General features: G+C 35.1%; 3 protein-coding genes, 1 non-coding gene and 1 pseudogene across 8 annotated transcripts; 4 read left to right on the top strand and 1 right to left on the bottom strand.

Annotated features, from left to right (window-relative positions):
* The first annotated feature begins 276 nt into the window (after positions 1 to 276).
* LOC142522401 (U-box domain-containing protein 5-like) lies at positions 277 to 5,323 on the top strand (annotated as a pseudogene).
* Positions 5,324 to 8,200: 2,877 nt separating this feature from the next.
* TRNAN-GUU (transfer RNA asparagine (anticodon GUU)) lies at positions 8,201 to 8,274 on the top strand. Its single transcript has one exon. It is a non-coding gene; the product is annotated as a tRNA-Asn (tRNA).
* Positions 8,275 to 8,440: 166 nt separating this feature from the next.
* LOC142522990 (basic helix-loop-helix protein 79-like) lies at positions 8,441 to 11,285 on the top strand. Of its 3 annotated transcripts, none has more exons than XM_075626618.1 (6): positions 8,441 to 8,847; positions 8,976 to 9,188; positions 9,309 to 9,443; positions 9,530 to 9,601; positions 9,923 to 10,135; positions 10,244 to 11,285. In XM_075626618.1, the coding sequence occupies exons 1-6, from the start codon at positions 8,515 to 8,517 to the stop codon at positions 10,298 to 10,300; spliced, it is 1,023 nt and encodes a 340-aa protein (XP_075482733.1). In that variant the 5' UTR covers positions 8,441 to 8,514; the 3' UTR covers positions 10,301 to 11,285. The 3 variants fall into 3 exon arrangements, with proteins under 3 accessions (XP_075482733.1, XP_075482731.1, XP_075482732.1); XM_075626617.1 differs by having other exon boundaries at positions 8,442 to 8,847; positions 10,232 to 11,285; XM_075626616.1 differs by having other exon boundaries at positions 9,923 to 11,285.
* Positions 11,286 to 12,682: 1,397 nt separating this feature from the next.
* Positions 12,683 to 14,766, top strand: LOC142523350 (anaphase-promoting complex subunit 10). The gene is made up of 5 exons (XM_075627121.1): positions 12,683 to 13,008; positions 13,228 to 13,381; positions 13,588 to 13,658; positions 14,316 to 14,420; positions 14,508 to 14,766. The coding sequence occupies exons 1-5, from the start codon at positions 12,833 to 12,835 to the stop codon at positions 14,575 to 14,577; spliced, it is 576 nt and encodes a 191-aa protein (XP_075483236.1). The 5' UTR covers positions 12,683 to 12,832; the 3' UTR covers positions 14,578 to 14,766.
* Positions 14,767 to 15,409: 643 nt separating this feature from the next.
* LOC142522244 (tubby-like F-box protein 5) lies at positions 15,410 to 18,494 on the bottom strand. 3 transcript variants are annotated; one of them, XM_075625472.1, is made up of 5 exons: positions 18,210 to 18,494; positions 17,294 to 17,728; positions 17,128 to 17,215; positions 16,321 to 16,450; positions 15,410 to 16,222 (listed from the first exon to the last, which is right to left on the bottom strand). In XM_075625472.1, the coding sequence occupies exons 2-5, from the start codon at positions 17,642 to 17,644 to the stop codon at positions 15,571 to 15,573; spliced, it is 1,221 nt and encodes a 406-aa protein (XP_075481587.1). In that variant the 5' UTR covers positions 17,645 to 17,728; positions 18,210 to 18,494; the 3' UTR covers positions 15,410 to 15,570. The 3 variants fall into 3 exon arrangements, with proteins under 3 accessions (XP_075481587.1, XP_075481589.1, XP_075481590.1); XM_075625474.1 differs by having other exon boundaries at positions 17,294 to 17,665; XM_075625475.1 differs by having other exon boundaries at positions 17,294 to 17,632.
* Positions 18,495 to 19,275: the final 781 nt, after the last annotated feature.

The following is a 19,275-nucleotide window of genomic DNA, read 5'->3' as shown; positions in this document are numbered from 1 at the left end:
TAACATCTTCAAAAAAAAAATAGAAGCATATAGATTTTATCAGGGTGATTGAAGTTAGGCACATGAGAAAAAATAAGGAAGAAATATGAATTTTTATATAAAACTTAAAAATATAAAATTCTACCCTAATTTGGCGGGCTAGCCCGCAACCCAAACGGGCTCAACCCGTTTGACCCACCTCCAAACGGGCTGCTATTTTATCAACCCAACCCGCTCAATTTTATGACGGGGCGGGCCGACCCGACGGCCTGACCCAATTTTACAAGCCTATCTGTGTGTGGAAGTAGAGTGGTTGAAGGTCGGATTATTTACGTTCAACTTTTAAGTTTTTATGGGGAAAATATAAAATAATATCATTATATTCTGATTTTTTGGTTTTCTTGATCTAATGGGTCGTTTTCTTTTTCAGCTTTACGAAGTAAGAAGGGGATGTTTTTGGTTAGAGATTGAAGTTTTTTGTGGGAATTCTTGTGTTTAAAGAAGTGGGGGTTTTGGTTTGTTGGCAAAGGCCAAAGATTTGAAGTATTTAATTAACCTTTTTTTTGTGAGTTTTGTGTGAAGAAAAGGTTAAATGTGGCAAAGCTGTCCTTTCTGGTGTGGCGGAGGAGGGAAACGTGACTGAGTTTCTGCTCGTTTGTTAACCGTGTAAGAAATTTACATGCCCTTTAAATTCTTAATCTGCCTTGTTCATGAATTTTGGTTGTTTCGGTGGTTGTTGTGAATCTGTGATTGGCTTTTTTCGTTTTATTTGTATGTTCACTCTCTCAGTGCAATTCTTATCAGCATAAAATGCATTTGTTTAGCTGAGTATAGTTTAATCTCGTCTTGGACCATTTAGCTATTGGAATTTTGTGATTTTTGATGTGCAAAAAACAGCCAACTCATTTTTTATTTGATATGAACCATTAGACTGGTTGAATTTCAATTAATCTCTATTACAACGAGGTTTGAAATGATTCTGCTACAATGTTGAATTAAAAAATACCAAAGCATAAGTTTACAAACCGTTTCGCTAATACTCATCAACTTCGTATCTCCGTAATATGGTATATGAGGAGCGATCACAGCATAATAAGACCAAAACACGAAACCACTGAGGTATTAGTCAAGTGAGGACTTTGTTACATGTGGGCCGACAAAGATTCTTCCCCGCCCTACGGATGAAGTTCCTTGTTTACTTACAAGTATATTTCTGCGTGAATTCATAGTCGACCTGTAGAATATATCAATTGATAAATATACAGGCCATATAAATACTGATGTTCAATTACTTGCAGCTGAGTCTTTCAGATTTGATTTATTTCTGATGGGAAACGATACTGAAGACATCTTGGAAGGACTGCCAAATACTTGGAACATTAAGGTATAATTACTTTCTTCGAGACCTCCTTATATTGGATTAAATTCAAATTCCTCTACGAGTCTACGAAAGCACAAAATGTATGTTTTGAATTTTTTTATGTCGCAATCATGGTCATCTTCGCTAAAATAAAAACCTCCAATTCTTGCATTTTATTAGATTTGATATGTGATATGATGGCAGGTGCATGCTCGAATGTGTTTGGAACTCCTTAAACTTGTCATCATGGTTTCTAAGATAATTCCAGAAATTGAGGCAGCTCGTCCACGTTGCACATCAGGAATAGAGGCGCTTTGCTTGTTAAATAACGGTATTATTAAAGCCAAGTCTCTGCTTCAACACTGCAGTGAGTCCAGTGCACTCTATCTGGTATATACAATATATTGGTCCAAATTTAACTATATTAAAATTTTTCTAACATAATTGAAATTAATCTACAGATTCTGATATTTGTTAAAAATTTGTTGTATAGGGTGACAAGTATTTTTTTTCTGTTGTGTAAATATACAGGCACTTACTGGAGATGCTATAATATCCAGATGTAAAAAATCAAGGAACTTATTGGAGCAGAGTCTTGATCAAGTTCAGAATATGGTTCCAGTAGTGCTGGCAGCAAAGGTCAGCAATCAAGATCCCTGTTAGCAAATAAATCTTCCGAGAACAATTTTCCAAAACTTTGAGTCATTTTTCTCCTGCCACTCATTGGTTATGTGGGCATCTTAGACTTCTTAGTCAGTTCATTGTTGTTCATTCTAGGTATTCTGAAACTCACTTTAGACGTTTGCGATCACTGTTCAAACCCTGAACTGTACATAATGATAATGATAACAACAACAACAAAGAGCATGTCATTACATGCATACAAGTGGAATAATGGCAAGACTTCTTGGATAATCATTCTAGGAAATTCTAGAGGTGTGATTTTTATAAAAAAATGAATGCCATTTTTATACAAGGAAAAAAAGCAGTCACAATGTGCCTGATCATCAGGCAGATTTTATACCTCATCTTCTAACTACTACAGTATTTGACAATTATATTCTCTTTTGATGTTCTTGTGCTTCTTTGTTTCATGCATTCTTTTCTCTTCTCAAACTAATACAAATATCTTACTTTTTCCTTCTCTCTGGAAAAGAAAGGAAAAGCTGGGAAAATACTTGATATCATTTCGGGACAAGAAAAAAGAAAATCTGGTCGGGGGAAATTTACCTTCGAGGAAATCTCTCTGAACAGATTCCTTTTTATCTTATAGGTTTCATTCAGTTTCATTATTTTATCTAGTGTTACTCCCACTGTTAACATGCTCCATTTTTCCCACCATCAACAAGGTTGAAAATTCAACCATGATCCTCTTTTTTCTTGTGAGACCAGAAAATTTTAAAGTTGTGACATGATTTACCAAATGTTACTATCAGATTTCTGGAATTATTTCTGATCTGAAGAGTGGAACTTTTTGTTTGGATCCACCTGAAGAGGAGGCTGGGAAATTATTGCGGGATTTGCTTCATAAATATGGTTCAACAGCTGATCCCATAGAGAAAGTCGCACTTTCTGCTATTCAAACTGTTTCTTCCCTACTTCATCTTACATCCCAAAAAGCTTTATTGACTGAGAAAAGATCCATCAGAAAGCTTGTTGATAAATTTGGTGAAAGTGAACCGACTAAGAGGAAGATCTTGTTGTTCTTTCTGAATCTTCTGAACAAATACGGGAAACTTGTCATACGGAGATGAAAAAGAATAGTTCAGCAGTAACTGAAGAACTCTTTTCATCTAGGGGCCCGTATGATTTTCCTGGAGAAGTTGAGCTTCATATGAATTATAGGTTCGATGAATCTCAAATTAAAATGCTAAGTAGGCCGGTTCCACCAGAGGAATTCATATGCCCTTTAACATCGAGCTTAATGTATGATCCGGTTGTCATTGCTTCTGGGCAAACATTTGAAAGGATGTGGATACAGAAGTGGCTCGATGAAGGTAATGACACTTGCCCGAAGACCAAAGTGAAGCTGGCTCACTTGTCATTTACTTCAAATTCGGGTATGAAAGATCTGATCTTGAAATGGTGTGCCACGCATGATGTGTCAATTCCTGACCCAAAAATGCAGGATTCATTGGTAAAATCATGGGAAACATCTTCCAATTCCATTTCTAGCTTGAGTGATTCAATGAATGACCTAAATATTCCCCTAGATTTCAGATTTTTGCCACTTACATCTAGTCATGGTTCAGATCCCATAAATTCTAAAATCAGTGATGGTGCCAAATCCTCTCATGAAATGGATGTGGAGTATTTTGCTAAATTTAGTTCACTTCCCTGGGAATCTCGGTGCAATGCGGTGGAAGGTTTCAAAAGAATGTTCGAAAAGAATGATGCATCTTGGTCTCTTGTGCCGTCAGAAAAGCTCATTCAACTACTTCTTAGATTTTTGCAGGATGCTTGTGATTTTGCTGACGCAAATGCTCAGATATCTGGATGTCTATTATTGCTAGAATTGGTGCGGAAAGACAGGTATTTATATATATCATCTTGGAGATGACTCTAATCTACTATTTTCTTTAGTAATTCTGGAAAACAATAATTGTAGTGAACTGGAAACAAAATTATGTAAAATGTTATACCATTTGTTCTAGTTACTTCTTTCCAACTCTTGAACACGGTACTTGCAAAACCTTTCTATTGGCACATAAACTCAAAATGGTTTTTTATATGTATAGTTCATATTGCCTGCTAAGGCTGAATTAAAAAACTGTAGAAATATTATAAAGTAGACTGTGCAACAAAGAACGAGATTTATTGCTTTTTGACCATGATAACATGCATTCGCAACATAATACCCAGATTGCTAAAACTCTGTTAATCGTCGTCTTTTTATATAAATGATGTTTGTATAACTTTTATAGGAATTTCCTAACGGCAAAAGGATAAGAAAGATGTATAATAATCAATCTTGATAATATTAACTTTTATCCTAGAATATGTCATTGATTTCTACCAATAATTTTATCCTTTGTGTATCTGTTTTGTCTTGCTAATTACAGAAACTGCAGTTTATACATGACGGAAGACGCTTTAGTTATTCTGGCATCATTTATTGATACGAAGGTTGCTAAACACGCTCTCTTCATATTGGAGGTGCTATCTTCACGCCAAAACTGCGGTTACAAATTTGCAGCATCTGGTGCACTACTTGGAATCATCAATATACTCGACCGCCAGATTCTAGAATTGCTGGAACCTGCCATAAAAATATTGAGTAACTTGTCGTTGAGTGATGGTCTTGCTTCCATCATCAGGCCTTCAGACTTTGTTTTGAAACTTATTCCATTCTTGGAGGATAATGCTCTAGCAAGATTTTGTGTTACCATATTGAAAAACTTGTGTGACACTGAAGAGATTCGAGTTTCTATTGCTGAAACCGAAGGATGCATTTCTGCCATCTCCGAGCTACTCGAGAAAGACAATCAAGAAGATCAAGAGTGTGCGGTATCTATTCTTCTTTCGTTATGCTCTCAAAGTGTACTTTATTGTCAACTGGTGATGAACGAGGGTGTTATTCCTGGCCTTGTTCGAGTATCAGTCAATGGAAACAGTAAAGCTAAGGCCATGGCTCTGGAATTACTTCGAATTCTCAAAGAGGAATTCAGCACTTCTGGAGATGTTAAAAGAGTCTACCGAACAGCGAAATGATAAAAAACCACTCTCTAAATCTGGGGGAATGTTTGGTAAAATCTTTTTGAAACAAATTGTTTTTTCTTCGAAGAAAAAAAATTGAAACCCGTGGGCTAAAACCATTTAGCTGTTCATGTAGTTATTTAGTTTCATCTGATATAGTTTTGAAAACTGAACTTGGTGATTTTTATGGAATAATTAGTTATACATGTATAGGAGTGTATAGTGTGCATTATTCGGGGAAGAAAAGATTATGTTATAGTTTTCTTTGATTCCCTTGTTATATAATCAATGTAAATTCTTTTTTGTCTTTTCTTTATTAGTGGTCCACAAAGAATTTATCCACCCAAGATTACAATCAAATCGATACCATCAAGAACTAAGGTTGAAAAAACTAGGGGACCAATTTATGTAGTATTGAAATAATAAAAAGGATGGAAATCAATAAATGAACATGGTGGTGGTTGAATTGGGTTAAACAATTTATTTGGTTTGTTGGGGTTGGACCAATGTTGATTTGAGCATTTAGGTCAGCGTGGTAGGATCCTTCTCCATGATTAAGCAAATAAAGGAGCAAGGCTATGTTTGAAACTAGGATTTTTTTTTTTTATTGGAAGGGAAAAACATGGTATATTTTACTCTCTGTCTTACAAGGTAAATTCTCGTTTGCCTAACTAAAATCTATCTCCAAACATAGGCATCATCCCGATATGATACACACTCGCAAGCCCGAGCACACATACATGCATATACGCATGTATGTATATGTATTTTTATCATACCGACTTTGTTTAGAATTTTATATATTTCATCTCATCGTCATAATGTGAAAATTGGTTATTTTGATATCTAAGATCTAGTTATTATGTATTGCATGACTCAATGGACTCAAAGCTGTTAGTTTTTTGAAACATGTAAACTTTAATTTCAAGTAGTAGTCTAAAACGGTGGGTTTATCCGATATGTTTGTCAATTAAAATAAAATACTACGTATATAATAATAATAATATCTTAATTTATTAATATAAAAAATGAAATATTGTTGGGGCTAAAGGGGACCCTAAAATCCTTTTTCCATCATCTTTCTCCATCAACCTAAAGTGATATTGTCCATATCCCATTACACAAACCTGAAAAAAAACAATAATGGCTACATTAGACAAATTGCACTTCGGATAATAACTTGTAATGATAATAAAAATTATGTGCAGATTCAAAATATGACGCAAATTTCATTCAGCATCCTCGTAAAAATTCACAAAAACGCGTAAACCTCGTGTGTAAAATTAATTACATTTAAAAACAAAAACAATCAGACATAGAATCTCTTACAAATGAGATATACATGATTGAGTTTAACACAAATATTCAATGTGCTTAATCTTTAAAAATGACAGATATATTAACTTTTTTAATGAATTTTTATGTCTTTCATATTTTTCGTGTCAGCTGATATAATTAGCCCTCCGGGATTTACATAGATCCACAAATTTAGGGTTTTGTAAAAAAAAAAAAAAACTTACATATGTAAGTTGCTTTTAAGATGGGAATTCCTAATTTACACAATGCTGGTTGCTTTTTATCATATAGAAATGTCTATTATGGAATAGGTACCAAATTTAGTGTCACATCCGTTCACTTGGCCAAGAAAAAACTAGATGTTTAAAGAAGAAGAACATAAATGGAATTTTTAAAATTAATTAAATGGTACTTACTGGTACTAATTGGACACAAGAATTCATGCATATTTCAACAAATTACACGAAACATGGTCACTTTAGAACTAACTCTTTTTTTCCAAAGAAATATTCATTTCAAATTTAGGAACAATTATTCAAGTTTGGTGGGGAACTCCCAATCGTTTGCAAATCCAAGTTTTGGGCTAAATGGGATGTAAAGTTATACAAAAACTTGTGTGAGATGGTCTCACGGGTCGTATTTTGTGAGAATGATCTCTTATTTGGTTCATCCATGAAAAAGTATTACTTTCTATGCTATGACTATTATTTTTTATTGTGAATATCGGTAGGGTTGACCCGTCTCACAAATAAAGATTTGTGAGACCGTCTCACAAAAGACATACTCGTAAAGTTATGCGTTGGCTGGCCATGACCAAATTAAATGTATTATCCACTAGTATGTGAACAATTTTTCAACCGAGGGGCAAAAAAAAAATATAAGATTTTTTTTCTAAAATCCATAAACTGTCCTAGACTCCTAGTACTCATTTTTTGACCCAAGAAATGCGTGCTATCACAAATAAAAAACGATGAATGAGCAAACGTTATCCAATGCAATATATTTCAAATATTCAAGAAAGCGAAATCCTTGAATTAGCTCCATCTCTCCTTATCCCTTTTGCATCCATCACATGTTTCCTATTGTCAGCAACAAATATTTAGTAATGTTTGGAACCAAAAATTGCACATTTTTCATCTTTGATCGACTCACAATCTTATTCGTTTTTCCCACGAAGCACTGACGTGACATCGAACAATTCAACAATGTTCGTCGTCACGTCAGTATTTTCAGTGTCATATAAGCACTTCGATGAAAATAACTAAATTAGAAAAAAAATTACGATAATAGACTAAGAATTTACTGTGTCGGAATATAGTTCGATTGCTTCTCTGAGTTTTTAGGCTTAGTCCAAAATCAAATGCTCTCAAAGACAATATACCATGTGGAATTGGGCAAATCCCTTTTGTATTTTTGGCAACAGTTGATGTGTGTATCTTGACTTGATGTTGAATACCACCCCCATGATTTTTTTTTGGAGTGGTGTATTTTTATATTCCTACTGGAAAGTGGGATAATTGAATAGAAAATTAGTCCTACAATGAAATGATGGTACACGAAGACATAATATGTTGCCACTCATAATACCTTTGTGACAATGATGGGGAGTAATGATGGTCGTTTTTCTCCTTTTAAAATAAAAAATGTTTTTTTTTAAAAAAGTAGAAGATAAGATTTTACTTATTTTATTATTGGTGAAGATATTTTTTTTTCTCCTCAAAATATTCTTTTATGTTAAGATTAGAAATTTAATGTAATTGGGGTGAAATAATATTTTTTTCCCATAATAATATTAATCATAATCATATACTAAAGGCGCAATAAAATTTTTTAAAATTTATACTAAAAAGTTATTTCGTCTACCAAGTAGCTGGAATAGCTCAGTTGGTTAGAGCGTGTGGCTGTTAACCACAAGGTCGGAGGTTCAAGCCCTCCTTCTAGCGTGGCTGCTTTTATGTTTTTATCAAGAGGCGATTTACTAAATCACCCTTCCTCGGACAAATTTTACATGGCGGCGCGTGGGACACTGGGCTCCACTCTCCACCCCTTTCCGCTCCCCTATAATTTTATCAACATTTTACTCTTCTCCACCTTTCATCTTTATATATCCTTCCTTATATCTCCCATCATCATCGCCGAACGTCACACATTTCCCCAAATTCCCCCGCCAAATCTTGAATTTCATGTTGATCATGGACATAAGTGTGCTCGATAGACAAAAGGTCATACTACAACGCCTTCGTTCTTGTAAAAATCAAGAAGATCATCTTCATGCTGGAGTTAATCTGCACTCTGTATTCGATCATCACCAAGAAATACTATCCAACGGCTGGCATCCCCTCAAGGCCGCGCATCAATCCTCCAGTGTTACGATTTGTTTTTCTGCTGTTTCGAGCTCTAAAAACTCGTCCATGGCAAGTGTTACCATCCCGAAAGCTCACAGCCAATGTAACAGTAGCTTGGTGGACAGGGGAGGCAGTGTTTCCTGTTCTGTTACGAAGAGAAAAGCAGCAGAGGTTTGGCTTGAATTTCAGCTCTTTTCCATGAAAAAAATAGGATCTTTTTTCATTATGGTTTTTTTTTTTTTTGGACAGAGTTTCATTATGGTTTTTGGGTTTTCAAATTATTATCTTTTTAATTTCAGTTTAGTCTAGAACATGAATGCAAGGACAAAGGACTTGTTGCAGAGGAAGCGGGAGACGAGAAATCAGAGGTTACTGCAAAAACTGAGCGGGAAATTTCAACAAACACTTGTTCAAAGGAAGGTTCCAAGGTTTCTAAGGCACCAAAGACCGATTATATTCATGTCCGGGCACGGCGTGGACAGGCCACCGATAGCCACAGTTTAGCAGAAAGAGTACGATTCTTTTCCTTTCATTTGCATAAAAAATAACAATTCAAGGACCACATTGAAAATTAGCAGGATGATTTTAGCTTTCTTGATTCTTTAAGACGATTTGTCTGTTGGTTTTTGTAGGCGAGACGGGAAAAAATCAGTAAGAAGATGAAGTGTTTGCAAGATTTAGTCCCCAGTTGCAATGAAGTTACTGGCAAGGCCGGAATTCTTGATGAAATCATCAACTATGTTCAGTCTTTACAAAAACAAGTTGAGGTACCAGCTGTTTCGTTTTCTTGGTTTGAAATTAGCATTTTATAGAATCGCTTGTGTTTTGCTACCATTTATGCTGCAATCTGCAGGTTCTTTCAATGAAACTTGCTGTTTCAAACCCCCGTCTCGACTTTAGCGTTGACGATTTCTTCACGAAAGAGGTAACTCCCTTGAGTTTCACCATATCCAGTGAGTTTGAATTTTTTAGAGAAGTGATTTTAAAATCAGCATGAGAGACGTGAAGTCACACTTCCCAAAATTTTGGTGTCCAAAACCTGATATATTCAATTTTTATGCCAGTGCTTTTCAAAGTACGTGGTTGTACTTTAGATATTAATCATTTTCCAACTTGTACATGTGTGGATGTGTTCAGACATAAAACTACTACTGTCAACACCTAACATGAGCTCCATTTTTTGGAAAATAGAATAAAATTTTATTAGCGTATGGCACTAACTTTGTGATCAAATTTTGGATTCAAGGTTCCTGCATACGTCACCAAAACACCACAAACACCTGCAGCAACAGAATTTGAAGCCACCAATTCGGGGTGTTTCCAGTATAATCCAACGCAACAAGGGACCTCAAATCGTGGGACTGATGTGATATTGAATGAATCTCAAATGACAACTCAAAATGCAGGATCCTCTGGTGTGCCTGCCCCTGAAGTTTTTCTTGATTCCACTTCAATACCTGTAATTTCCTGGATCTCATTTCTTCTTTCTTACCATGTGTCAACTCATTTATTCCTCCTTGACCTTCTCTATTAGTGACTCATTGATCTTTTGCAGCAATTTCTGCAGTTATCGGGTTGGGACTCCGATTTCTCGAATATGTTTAATACCGGTTTTCATTACTAGCAAAAGAATACCCGTTGTATCACTCTACCATAAGGTCTGGTTGTTGTGAACTCATAAGCTAATCTTACTTGTACCCCGGTATTCAAGATTCGTGGAAAACGGGAAAAGGAATTCTCGATCGGGGAATTATTAACTAGATAATAGCAGTATAGGAATTCTTTTTCTTGAATGGATTGCTATATATGTGTGTATTGCGTAATGAGTTTAAAGTGACATATAATTTCCATTTGCATTACTTCTTGTAAGTCATTTATTATCTCAATGTACCTATTCATTGAAAATTATATGATTAACTTGATTTTATTAGCAGTAATTGTACCTGTTCTATAAAAACCCACCAGATTCAAAAAGCTGGAACAAGGACATATTTAGCTACATATGATTTCATTTGGACTACAAGGCTGACAACAGTATTTAGTTAATATTTATAGTCATCAAGTTGGAATTTTCACTAACATGAGACAATATAATACGAAAACTTTTTAATCGAGTGTGAACTATGTTGATATCATACGAATTTTCGATTGACGGATGAACTATATTTTATTGACTGACAATCTATATTTCCATCGAATTGAAAATTTTTACTACTCGTTGTACTTTATCTAAAAAAAAAAATGCATGCTTTCGTCTTCCTATGAAGTATATGATCTCTTATTTACGTCCACTGGAATGGAAACAGGAGATAACAGCTGGGAACTTTAAAGAAAAGTGGGCACAAAGGACAGGCGAATGAAAGGTAAAGATAAAGAGGACGCAAGGAAGAAAAAAAAAGAAAAAGAAAAAAAAGAAGACGCAAGGACTAGTTGTTGTTAAGGTGGTGACCACTTAATAGGACCATCATCACTTGGATGACTATTTTATTTAGCTAGGAAGTGTATTTTCACCGAGATTTCTTAATCTTCACATGAAATGTTTTTCCAATATATGTAGATATTCAACACACGATACAATTTACAATAAAATGCGAGAGACTCATATAAGAGACATGAAGAGAATTACTCGGAACATGAAACATAGTTTATGACGACAAAAACTTGTGTGGGACGGTCTCACAGGTCGTATTTTGTGATATGAATATCTTATTCGGGTCATCCATGAAAAAAATATTATTTTTTATGTTAAGAGTATTACTTTTTATTGTGAATATCGATAAGGTTGACCCGTCATCACAGATAAAGATTCGTGAGACCGTCTCACAAAAGACTTACTCATTTTTTACCGTATTTAACATAAAAAAAAATTATGCATTGTATCTACACTAAAAGTATCTAAATTTGACACATGATATATATAAATAATTTAAAAATATACCAATTTTTCAAAACTTGACGTTCGGTCAATGGGCTTGTAGGCCCAAAATAAATGGTCTGGACTTTGATTGATTAATCTGGGACATTAAGGCCCTATTTGAAACAATTCACGGCGATTTTCCCACACTTTCTTTAACGGGTTAGTTCAAAAAAGCAGGAGTTAGATAGAAAGTATTTAAAAAATAAGGACTGACTTTTTTGTAAGAAATAAGGAGTTGACTTCTGATTATTACATCAATTAAACTCTTTAACTTAATTAATTCACTCCTTCTTTTTCTTCTCTGTCGACACACATCTTCCTCCAATTAAAATTTACGACTCTTTTTTCCCCAAATCGAGATATATGGACCAAAACCAATTTAGTCGACCATAATGGGCATACCCAACAATCAAAAGTGTCGACCATCAATGTTGGTCGACCAAAAAGCTTTGGTCGACCAACAGTGTCGACTATTCATGGTCGATCAATTGTCAACCATCAATAGTAGACCCTAACAATCAAAAGTGTCGGCCATCAATGGTCGGCCATTGCTTTGGTCTTAGTCTTTGACCAAAGCAAGTTGGTTGACCAATTGACCAAAGCTTTGGTCCATTGACCAAAGCACCAAAGCTCCAAAGCTTTGGTCTTTGGTCGACCAAACAATGGCTTGATCATTGTTTGGTTTTGATCGATCATTGTTGGGTCTTGGGTAGATCCAAGAGTGGATAGATGGTCGATTTAAGTTTGGTTGACTCACATTTGGGAAATTTTTTTCTTCAGTCAGTCGATCGACTAATGAAAATAAACAATAAATCGAAATAAACGTTAATATTATCAGATTATTATTAGTCATTGCGTCGATTTGTGTTGAGAATTGTAGTCGGAAAGAAAATGAAAAAAGGGGTCGACGGAGAGGATTTAAGTTGAGTCGATTGATAAGAATGAATTACGTATTCAAAGTAAATGTATATATGTAATCAAATTTAATAATGTATTTATACTTAAAATAAAAAGATATTTAAATAAATTAACTTATGTATTTTTTTTTAAATACCTCGTGATACACTTCCTTTTCCCTAAATTCCCCTTCTTTAACACACGAAAGCATTTGTGGATGTTCAAGAGGAATTCTGCTTTTCCGTATTGTTAAATTGAGATTCTTGGCGCTTGAATGAGAGATTTTGATCAGTTTCTGTAGCATAAGCTGAGATTTTATCGATATACAGACAGAAAAGAAGAATGGCGGAGTCGTCGGAGGGCGAAGAGGAGGGCAAGCTGACCGGAGGAAACCAGGAACTTGTGGTCGACGAAGACCTTCGAGAGATGGCAAAGAAAGCCGCCTGGAGCGTCAGCTCCTGCAAGCCGGGAAATGGTGTCGTCTCACTCCGAGATGACAATCTCGATACTTACTGGCAGTACCCTCTGTTTCCCTTTCCCTTTTCCTGTCTGTGTGATTGTGCTGCATATTCTCCGCTCAAAAACTGAATCTTTTATTGAATTTATTTTTCAATTAATGTTAACGTATGTTAATGGAGTTTTAAACTTGTATGGTTAGAAAAATTGGCGATTCTTTTTAGGACTGGGATACCAGAATGTGATTTTTTCTGTTTTAAAATTTTTCTTGTGGATATTAGGTCGGATGGTGCCCAGCCTCATCTAGTAAATATCCAATTCCAGAAGAAAGTTAAACTTCAATTGGTTGTTCTCTATGTCGATTTCAAGCTTGATGAGAGCTACACTCCTAGTAAGATCTCAATTCGAGCTGGTGATGGTTTCCACAACTTGAAGGTAATGCAATTGTGAATGAATGTTCAGGAAGTGTGTGCACTTTTTCCTTGCAGTTTTTAACTCTTACAACTGTATTGGCGTATATAGTAAATGGTATCAGTATTCGTGAGTCTACACAGAAACTCGATAAAAGTGTTCTGTGATTTTGATGTGATAAATGATAATGGAGAACTTTGATGCATTCCATTCGTGCAATGATTGTTCAGGAGATAAAAGCAGTGGAACTTGTGAAGCCAACTGGATGGGTGTATATATCATTGTCTGGGAGTGATCCAAGGTGAGAAATCGATGCTTTCCAAGTGTGTGATCTTTGTGTAATTCCCCATCTAAAGCTGGATGAAGATTGCTGTTCATAAGTTTGGCTTTGCAACTGTAGTGATGGAGTGTTTTTTTATGCATCTGGGTGATGACAAGAGTAGTGATTGATGTATCGATTGAAATATACTGAGAAGCTGGATTGAAGTACGAATATTGAATCTTGGAATAGATTACATGTTTGGAACAAATGCTGAATTTTTACAGATTTGTTTTCTTGTTTTGTGGTTACAAAATTGATTCCAGGAGTAACATATTTGGGAGCAGATGCTGAATCTACAAATTTTGTTTCTTCATCCCAAAAAGAGAAAAAATGACTGCCTCTTACTTGGATGTTATTTACCTCTTTATCAGATTGGAAATCATTGAAGTTATTTCCTTTGTTAACTATGTGATTCGGTATTAAAATGAGAAGTATACATACAAATGACAATGCTAAATATGCAATCTAAGGATCGGTATTTAGAGGACTAAGTAGACAAACAATTCAATGGGGTATTTTTTTTTTCTCGAATATATTATAATGTTTCTATTTCTTTGCACTAGCCCATCAGAAAGGCTAAATCCAATGTATTCATCATTGCCAAAGTAATACATTCTTGGGAATTTTTTATGGCAGGGAAACCTTTGTGAATACTTTCATGTTGCAAATAGCAGTTTTGTCTAATCATCTGAACGGAAGGGACACGCATGTGCGCCAAATCAAAGTTTACGGGCCCCGACCGTGAGTCAAACTATTCCCTTGTTTACCCTCGTTAAAAATGATTTGTTGTCTGTTCAATTGGTGGAAATGATTGTTTTACGTTGACAGGAATCCCATCCCACACCAGCCATTTCAGTTCACTTCAACAGAGTTCATTACTTACTCTATCCTTCGATGAAATGGGTCGATGACATTGATCGAATATGGTCATTGCTTTTCGATATGTTTTAGCATCGTGTACTAGTTGTTGTGGCCTGGACAATTTTCAATATTGCAAATCGATTTGTCATTATTGTTTGTAAAATTTATACCTGAGCGCGTAGCTCTCTTATTATATGATTAGCATCCTAGATTTCACCTTTATCAACATGGCCTAAAGCATAGTACGATGCGATAACTTTTCATAAGCTTTTTCAGATGTTTTTTGTTAGTGCTGCTTAATATTTGAAACGATACGCGATTGTATGGAAAAATAATCAAAAGTTTCTATTTGCTTCTACTGTTGACATGACGCCCATTACTGTCTCCGTTGCAGAACCATACGGCTCCTCCCTTAATGAACAAAGGAGAATAATAATGAAAAATAAGTGAGTGTTCTCATCATGGATCGATCCTAGTCTTTTTACAAGAAATCTTTAACCAACCTTTTCAAAAGATATTTTTTTCTTAATATTAGCGTGTTGGGTTCAGATAGAAATAGAACTCCAAAATTTATTGTCTTAACAACAAAGGTAACTAGGGAAGATAGGGACACTCGAACTTTATTGAATATATCATATACTATATCCACTCAATTTGCATGTGCATCGGTTCTTTGGAGCTTCGTAAAGGTCTACGTTTTTTTAAAGAAAGTTAAGACAAAATACACCACCATTCACATCTTCATAAAATAAGTTTGCGAAGCAAATGATTAATATAAACAAGCTCGAGAAATAAAGGTCGAGTTTGAGCATTATGGCTGGCAATCGAGCTCGTCAAGCTTTGATTAACGTGTTTGTAATTGAAACTCCTTTTCACCACAATCAAGCTTCTTAGAAACATATGTTGCAGAGCAATAAAGTGCACAACCCAAGAATCTGAACTTTCCATACAGAGAACAAAGACATAACTTAAAACACTCTGAGAAGTAAATAAGCAAAAGACGATAATGATCTATATAATCCATGTGAATTCACTCGCAGGCTGGTTTACCATCGTAGCTGCTCAAGCAGATTGCAAATGCTTGAAATGCAGATAATGGGTAGCGATAATCCATAGTAAAGATATCTTTTCCAATCTTTCCAAACTGTAGAATCACCTTTTCTTGTTCTGCAGCAGGGATGTTAAGTGAAGGATCCACAACTGCCACGAGCTGGAAATTCTTAACAGATGCTACAGTGACGCGACCTCTGAAATTCAGGCACCAGCATTGTAATTGCTCGTGCCATCTCGGGGCTTTGTTTTTAAGAACAAGTGCCTCCGGCAAACTCAAAAGATTTGGAGAGCTGAAATGCGTGCTTGGCTCGCTTCCTTTAGCAGTCAGTGGGGATGAGGTATTTTCATCAACACACAGAGGAAATGATGTTGGAGTTGGGGCGGTGCCACCTTCTTGAATAGATGAGACGGGAATTGAATGGATTACACAATGCAATCTCCTGGGACCTCTTTTTCGAAGAACATTGAGCTCATAGGACATTGTGGCTATGCTATAGTTAAATGCAGGTAATCTTGGAGATACTTGTCTAGCGCTAAATCTTCGACTCAGCCGAGTAGTATGTTGAATTGCAGCATCTTTTGGGGGTTGACTATCATATATAGTGAACTTGGTTCCCAAAAAATTAGACCTGATTATAGAATATATGCTGTGTCAATAAAAAAACAAAAAACAAAAAAGGCAAAATGATTACATAGACATCAACAAGAGTGGTGTAACAAAACTTGCCTAAGTTTTCCAAGATATGTATTGCTGGCTCGAGAAAAATCATCCGCAACCAAAGAAATTATGAAGTCTGTGCTTGTTGCCCTTCTGATCTTTTTGGCTGCCAACAGTAATTTATCACTCTCGTTCTCGGCTGCCATTAGGAATTCAACAGTTAGGTATCTATATCTAACATATCTAGTTGACCTGCTGAAGTAACACTCACCTTCTAAATTATTATTTCTAAGGCAAAGACATTTTCTATTATTTGCGAGCCATAGAAAAAGACCTCAATATCCTATTTTCTGCCATATAAGGTCATTCACTTCTTGGGATCACCCTTACATAGAGTCAAGAGTTTGTGTTTAAGTTGGCTATTTTTTCCCTAATTACTTCACACAAGAACACGAATATCAACAAAAAAATAGCTCTATCTAGTCTGCTTAAATAACATAAAATGTCCTGATGGATCAACAGAAGCAACACTCAACACACACTGGATATAATCTAAAAAAATCTAAATTCAGGAGGCGCAACTTTAAAATGAAAGTACGAAACCACGTGAAAAATGAAAACCCACTGTCGTTTCCAATATTGCATACATTGTATGCAAGTTACTATTGTACACGCACATGGTTATATTGATATCTCATAAGATTCAATCGACTTCAAGAAATTATGCTGCATAAAGGTTCTATCCAGAATGATTACGTGAAAGTATCTAATGTTCTGGATCTTATTGACAAATTCTTCCAACAAAACAAATTGAAGGGAATACATGACAACACACGAGATGAGGACCAAGTCTTTTAGGGAACAAAATGAACTTACATGGGGTCAGACCAAAATAGAGGCAGTAAGTGGAAGTTGTCCTATCCCTCTTGATAAAGCATTGGATTGGACTATCTCGCGGCCCCGGCTAGCATGAACAAAGAATTGCTTCAATAGAATCACATACAACATTCAAACGGGGATTAGATAAACTCTGAATGAATACCTGCTTCAATGAAATAGGGAAGGTAAGCTTCCCACATTCCTCAGGTGTTTTGACGATCTCCTTGGTGATCTCTCTCCAACATTTACAAACTGAAGCACAAAAGACAACAACGGTCCTCGCAGGCCACGAAGTCTCGCTCTCTTCAACCCTTCGAATAATGTCCAAAAGCAATTCCGGAGGTAAATTTGCCCACCGCCCTTGTTGGATTGGCTCGGAAGGAACTACTACATCAGGGGCTACATATGACCCAGTTCGGTTTCGCCAAAGCCTCCCCTCAATCCCTTTCCGTGATAGGCTGCCAATCTCATCTTTCATATCCTTAAGCTCTCGAACAATGCTCTTAAATGACATCAAGATGGGTCGCACTACCAACTAATGTCAACAATTATATATATAAGAGAAAAATCCAGTTTCAAGAAAATGACAACATTCAACCTGAAAAAAAGGTGAAGACTGTTCAAGAGACGGAAAATAAACCCCAGGTCATTTTCTTAAAATGTACAGATCCAAAAGATTTATAAATCAAGTTTAAAGATCAATCCATTTCCAATTTCCACATAAATTAGTAGTATTTGAGCGGAATAAGATGGAAAAGTGCGACACCCAAACAAAGAATTCGGATTTCATTGAAATAATGCATAAACTTAAACCAGTGAGAAATAAATAAATCAATAACAAGCATTTTCGTAAACAATGAAAAAAAGTCGAGCCCATTAAGCCACAAGATCCAAATTTTTTACACATCATATATTCGTCATCACCCAAATCAAAACACAAAACAATCCCCACATCCCAGATCGCACGATATCCCACCAATTACTACCCGGCACACATGCACTGACTGAGAAACAGACTTTCGCAGCTCCAAATCTTTCTTGGAACCCATTAAAAATGAATCGGTATTATCCACACCAACCTCATGGGAAATTCAAAGAAAGAGAAAATCTTGTGAATCCAGAGATCGGACGGGAAACGGCAGAGTCAGATCACAAGCACATCTGATTTTCGTGGGCCCCACATAAGTCTTCCCCAAACCCTCTGCATTTCTCCTTCCACGCAGCTGAATCGCCAACGTCTCCGACCCTCCGTCACCTTCCCGACCGCAAATCGGTCACGATAGAAGAGCAGAATTATAGCTCTTACTTGATAAGGCTTTTTGTCTGAATAAAATCCAATGGCTTGGTTTGTATTAACAGTGATTTAACAAATATCTATTCTTTTGTAAAAAAAAAAAAAAATTATCTATTCTATTCTGTTTTTTGAAGATATGATAATAATCAATTTTTTCTTCTAAATTTATTATTAATATTAATTTTGGTTTTTGTTTTTATTTTTAATTTCAACTCACATTTTTTTATTTTTTTATTTTAACAATTAAATATCAATTTAGTTCCGTCATAATTTATCAAATTTCACTTTAGACCATCAATAATGATAAAAAAAACTGTACACACGTAATGTGTTTGTAGAATAACTAGTATATTACAAAGGTAAAGATTTCTAAGATATATTGTATTTGTTAAAATTCTGGGCCAAACAATTTTTTCAGAAAATAAAAATTAGGAGCCAGGTGGTTTCAAATATTATTTTTATTTTATATCTTGATAATTATTATTATTTTTCATTATTTAAATAAAAAAATCTAATATTTTTTATAAAATAATAATAGTAGCTCAAATTTGAGTTTCAGGAACAAAAAATCAAATTAATGATAATAAAAGTAATAAAGTTAAAAAAATTAAAATCGACCGCACTAATAAAATTAACAGCAGCAGATTTACTATTAATTTTTTTATAAATATTTTAAGCTTTTTTATTTGAACAGTATTAAAATAATTATTTTAAAAAAAACTCAATAATTGACCTGAGTAAGCAGAATTTCGATTAAACCGGATTAATTAAAAAATTCTATTTGGTTGATTCGATTAAATTAACCGATTTATTTTTAAAAATAAATATCAATTTTTTCTCCTTCACTTGGC

The sequence above is a fragment of the Primulina tabacum genome, chromosome 13 (assembly GCF_025594145.1).
Source record: "Primulina tabacum isolate GXHZ01 chromosome 13, ASM2559414v2, whole genome shotgun sequence".
Lineage (NCBI taxonomy): Eukaryota > Viridiplantae > Streptophyta > Magnoliopsida > Lamiales > Gesneriaceae > Primulina > Primulina tabacum.
Note: the sequence above shows the minus strand (reverse complement) of the source record. Positions and strands in the feature narration are given on the sequence as shown.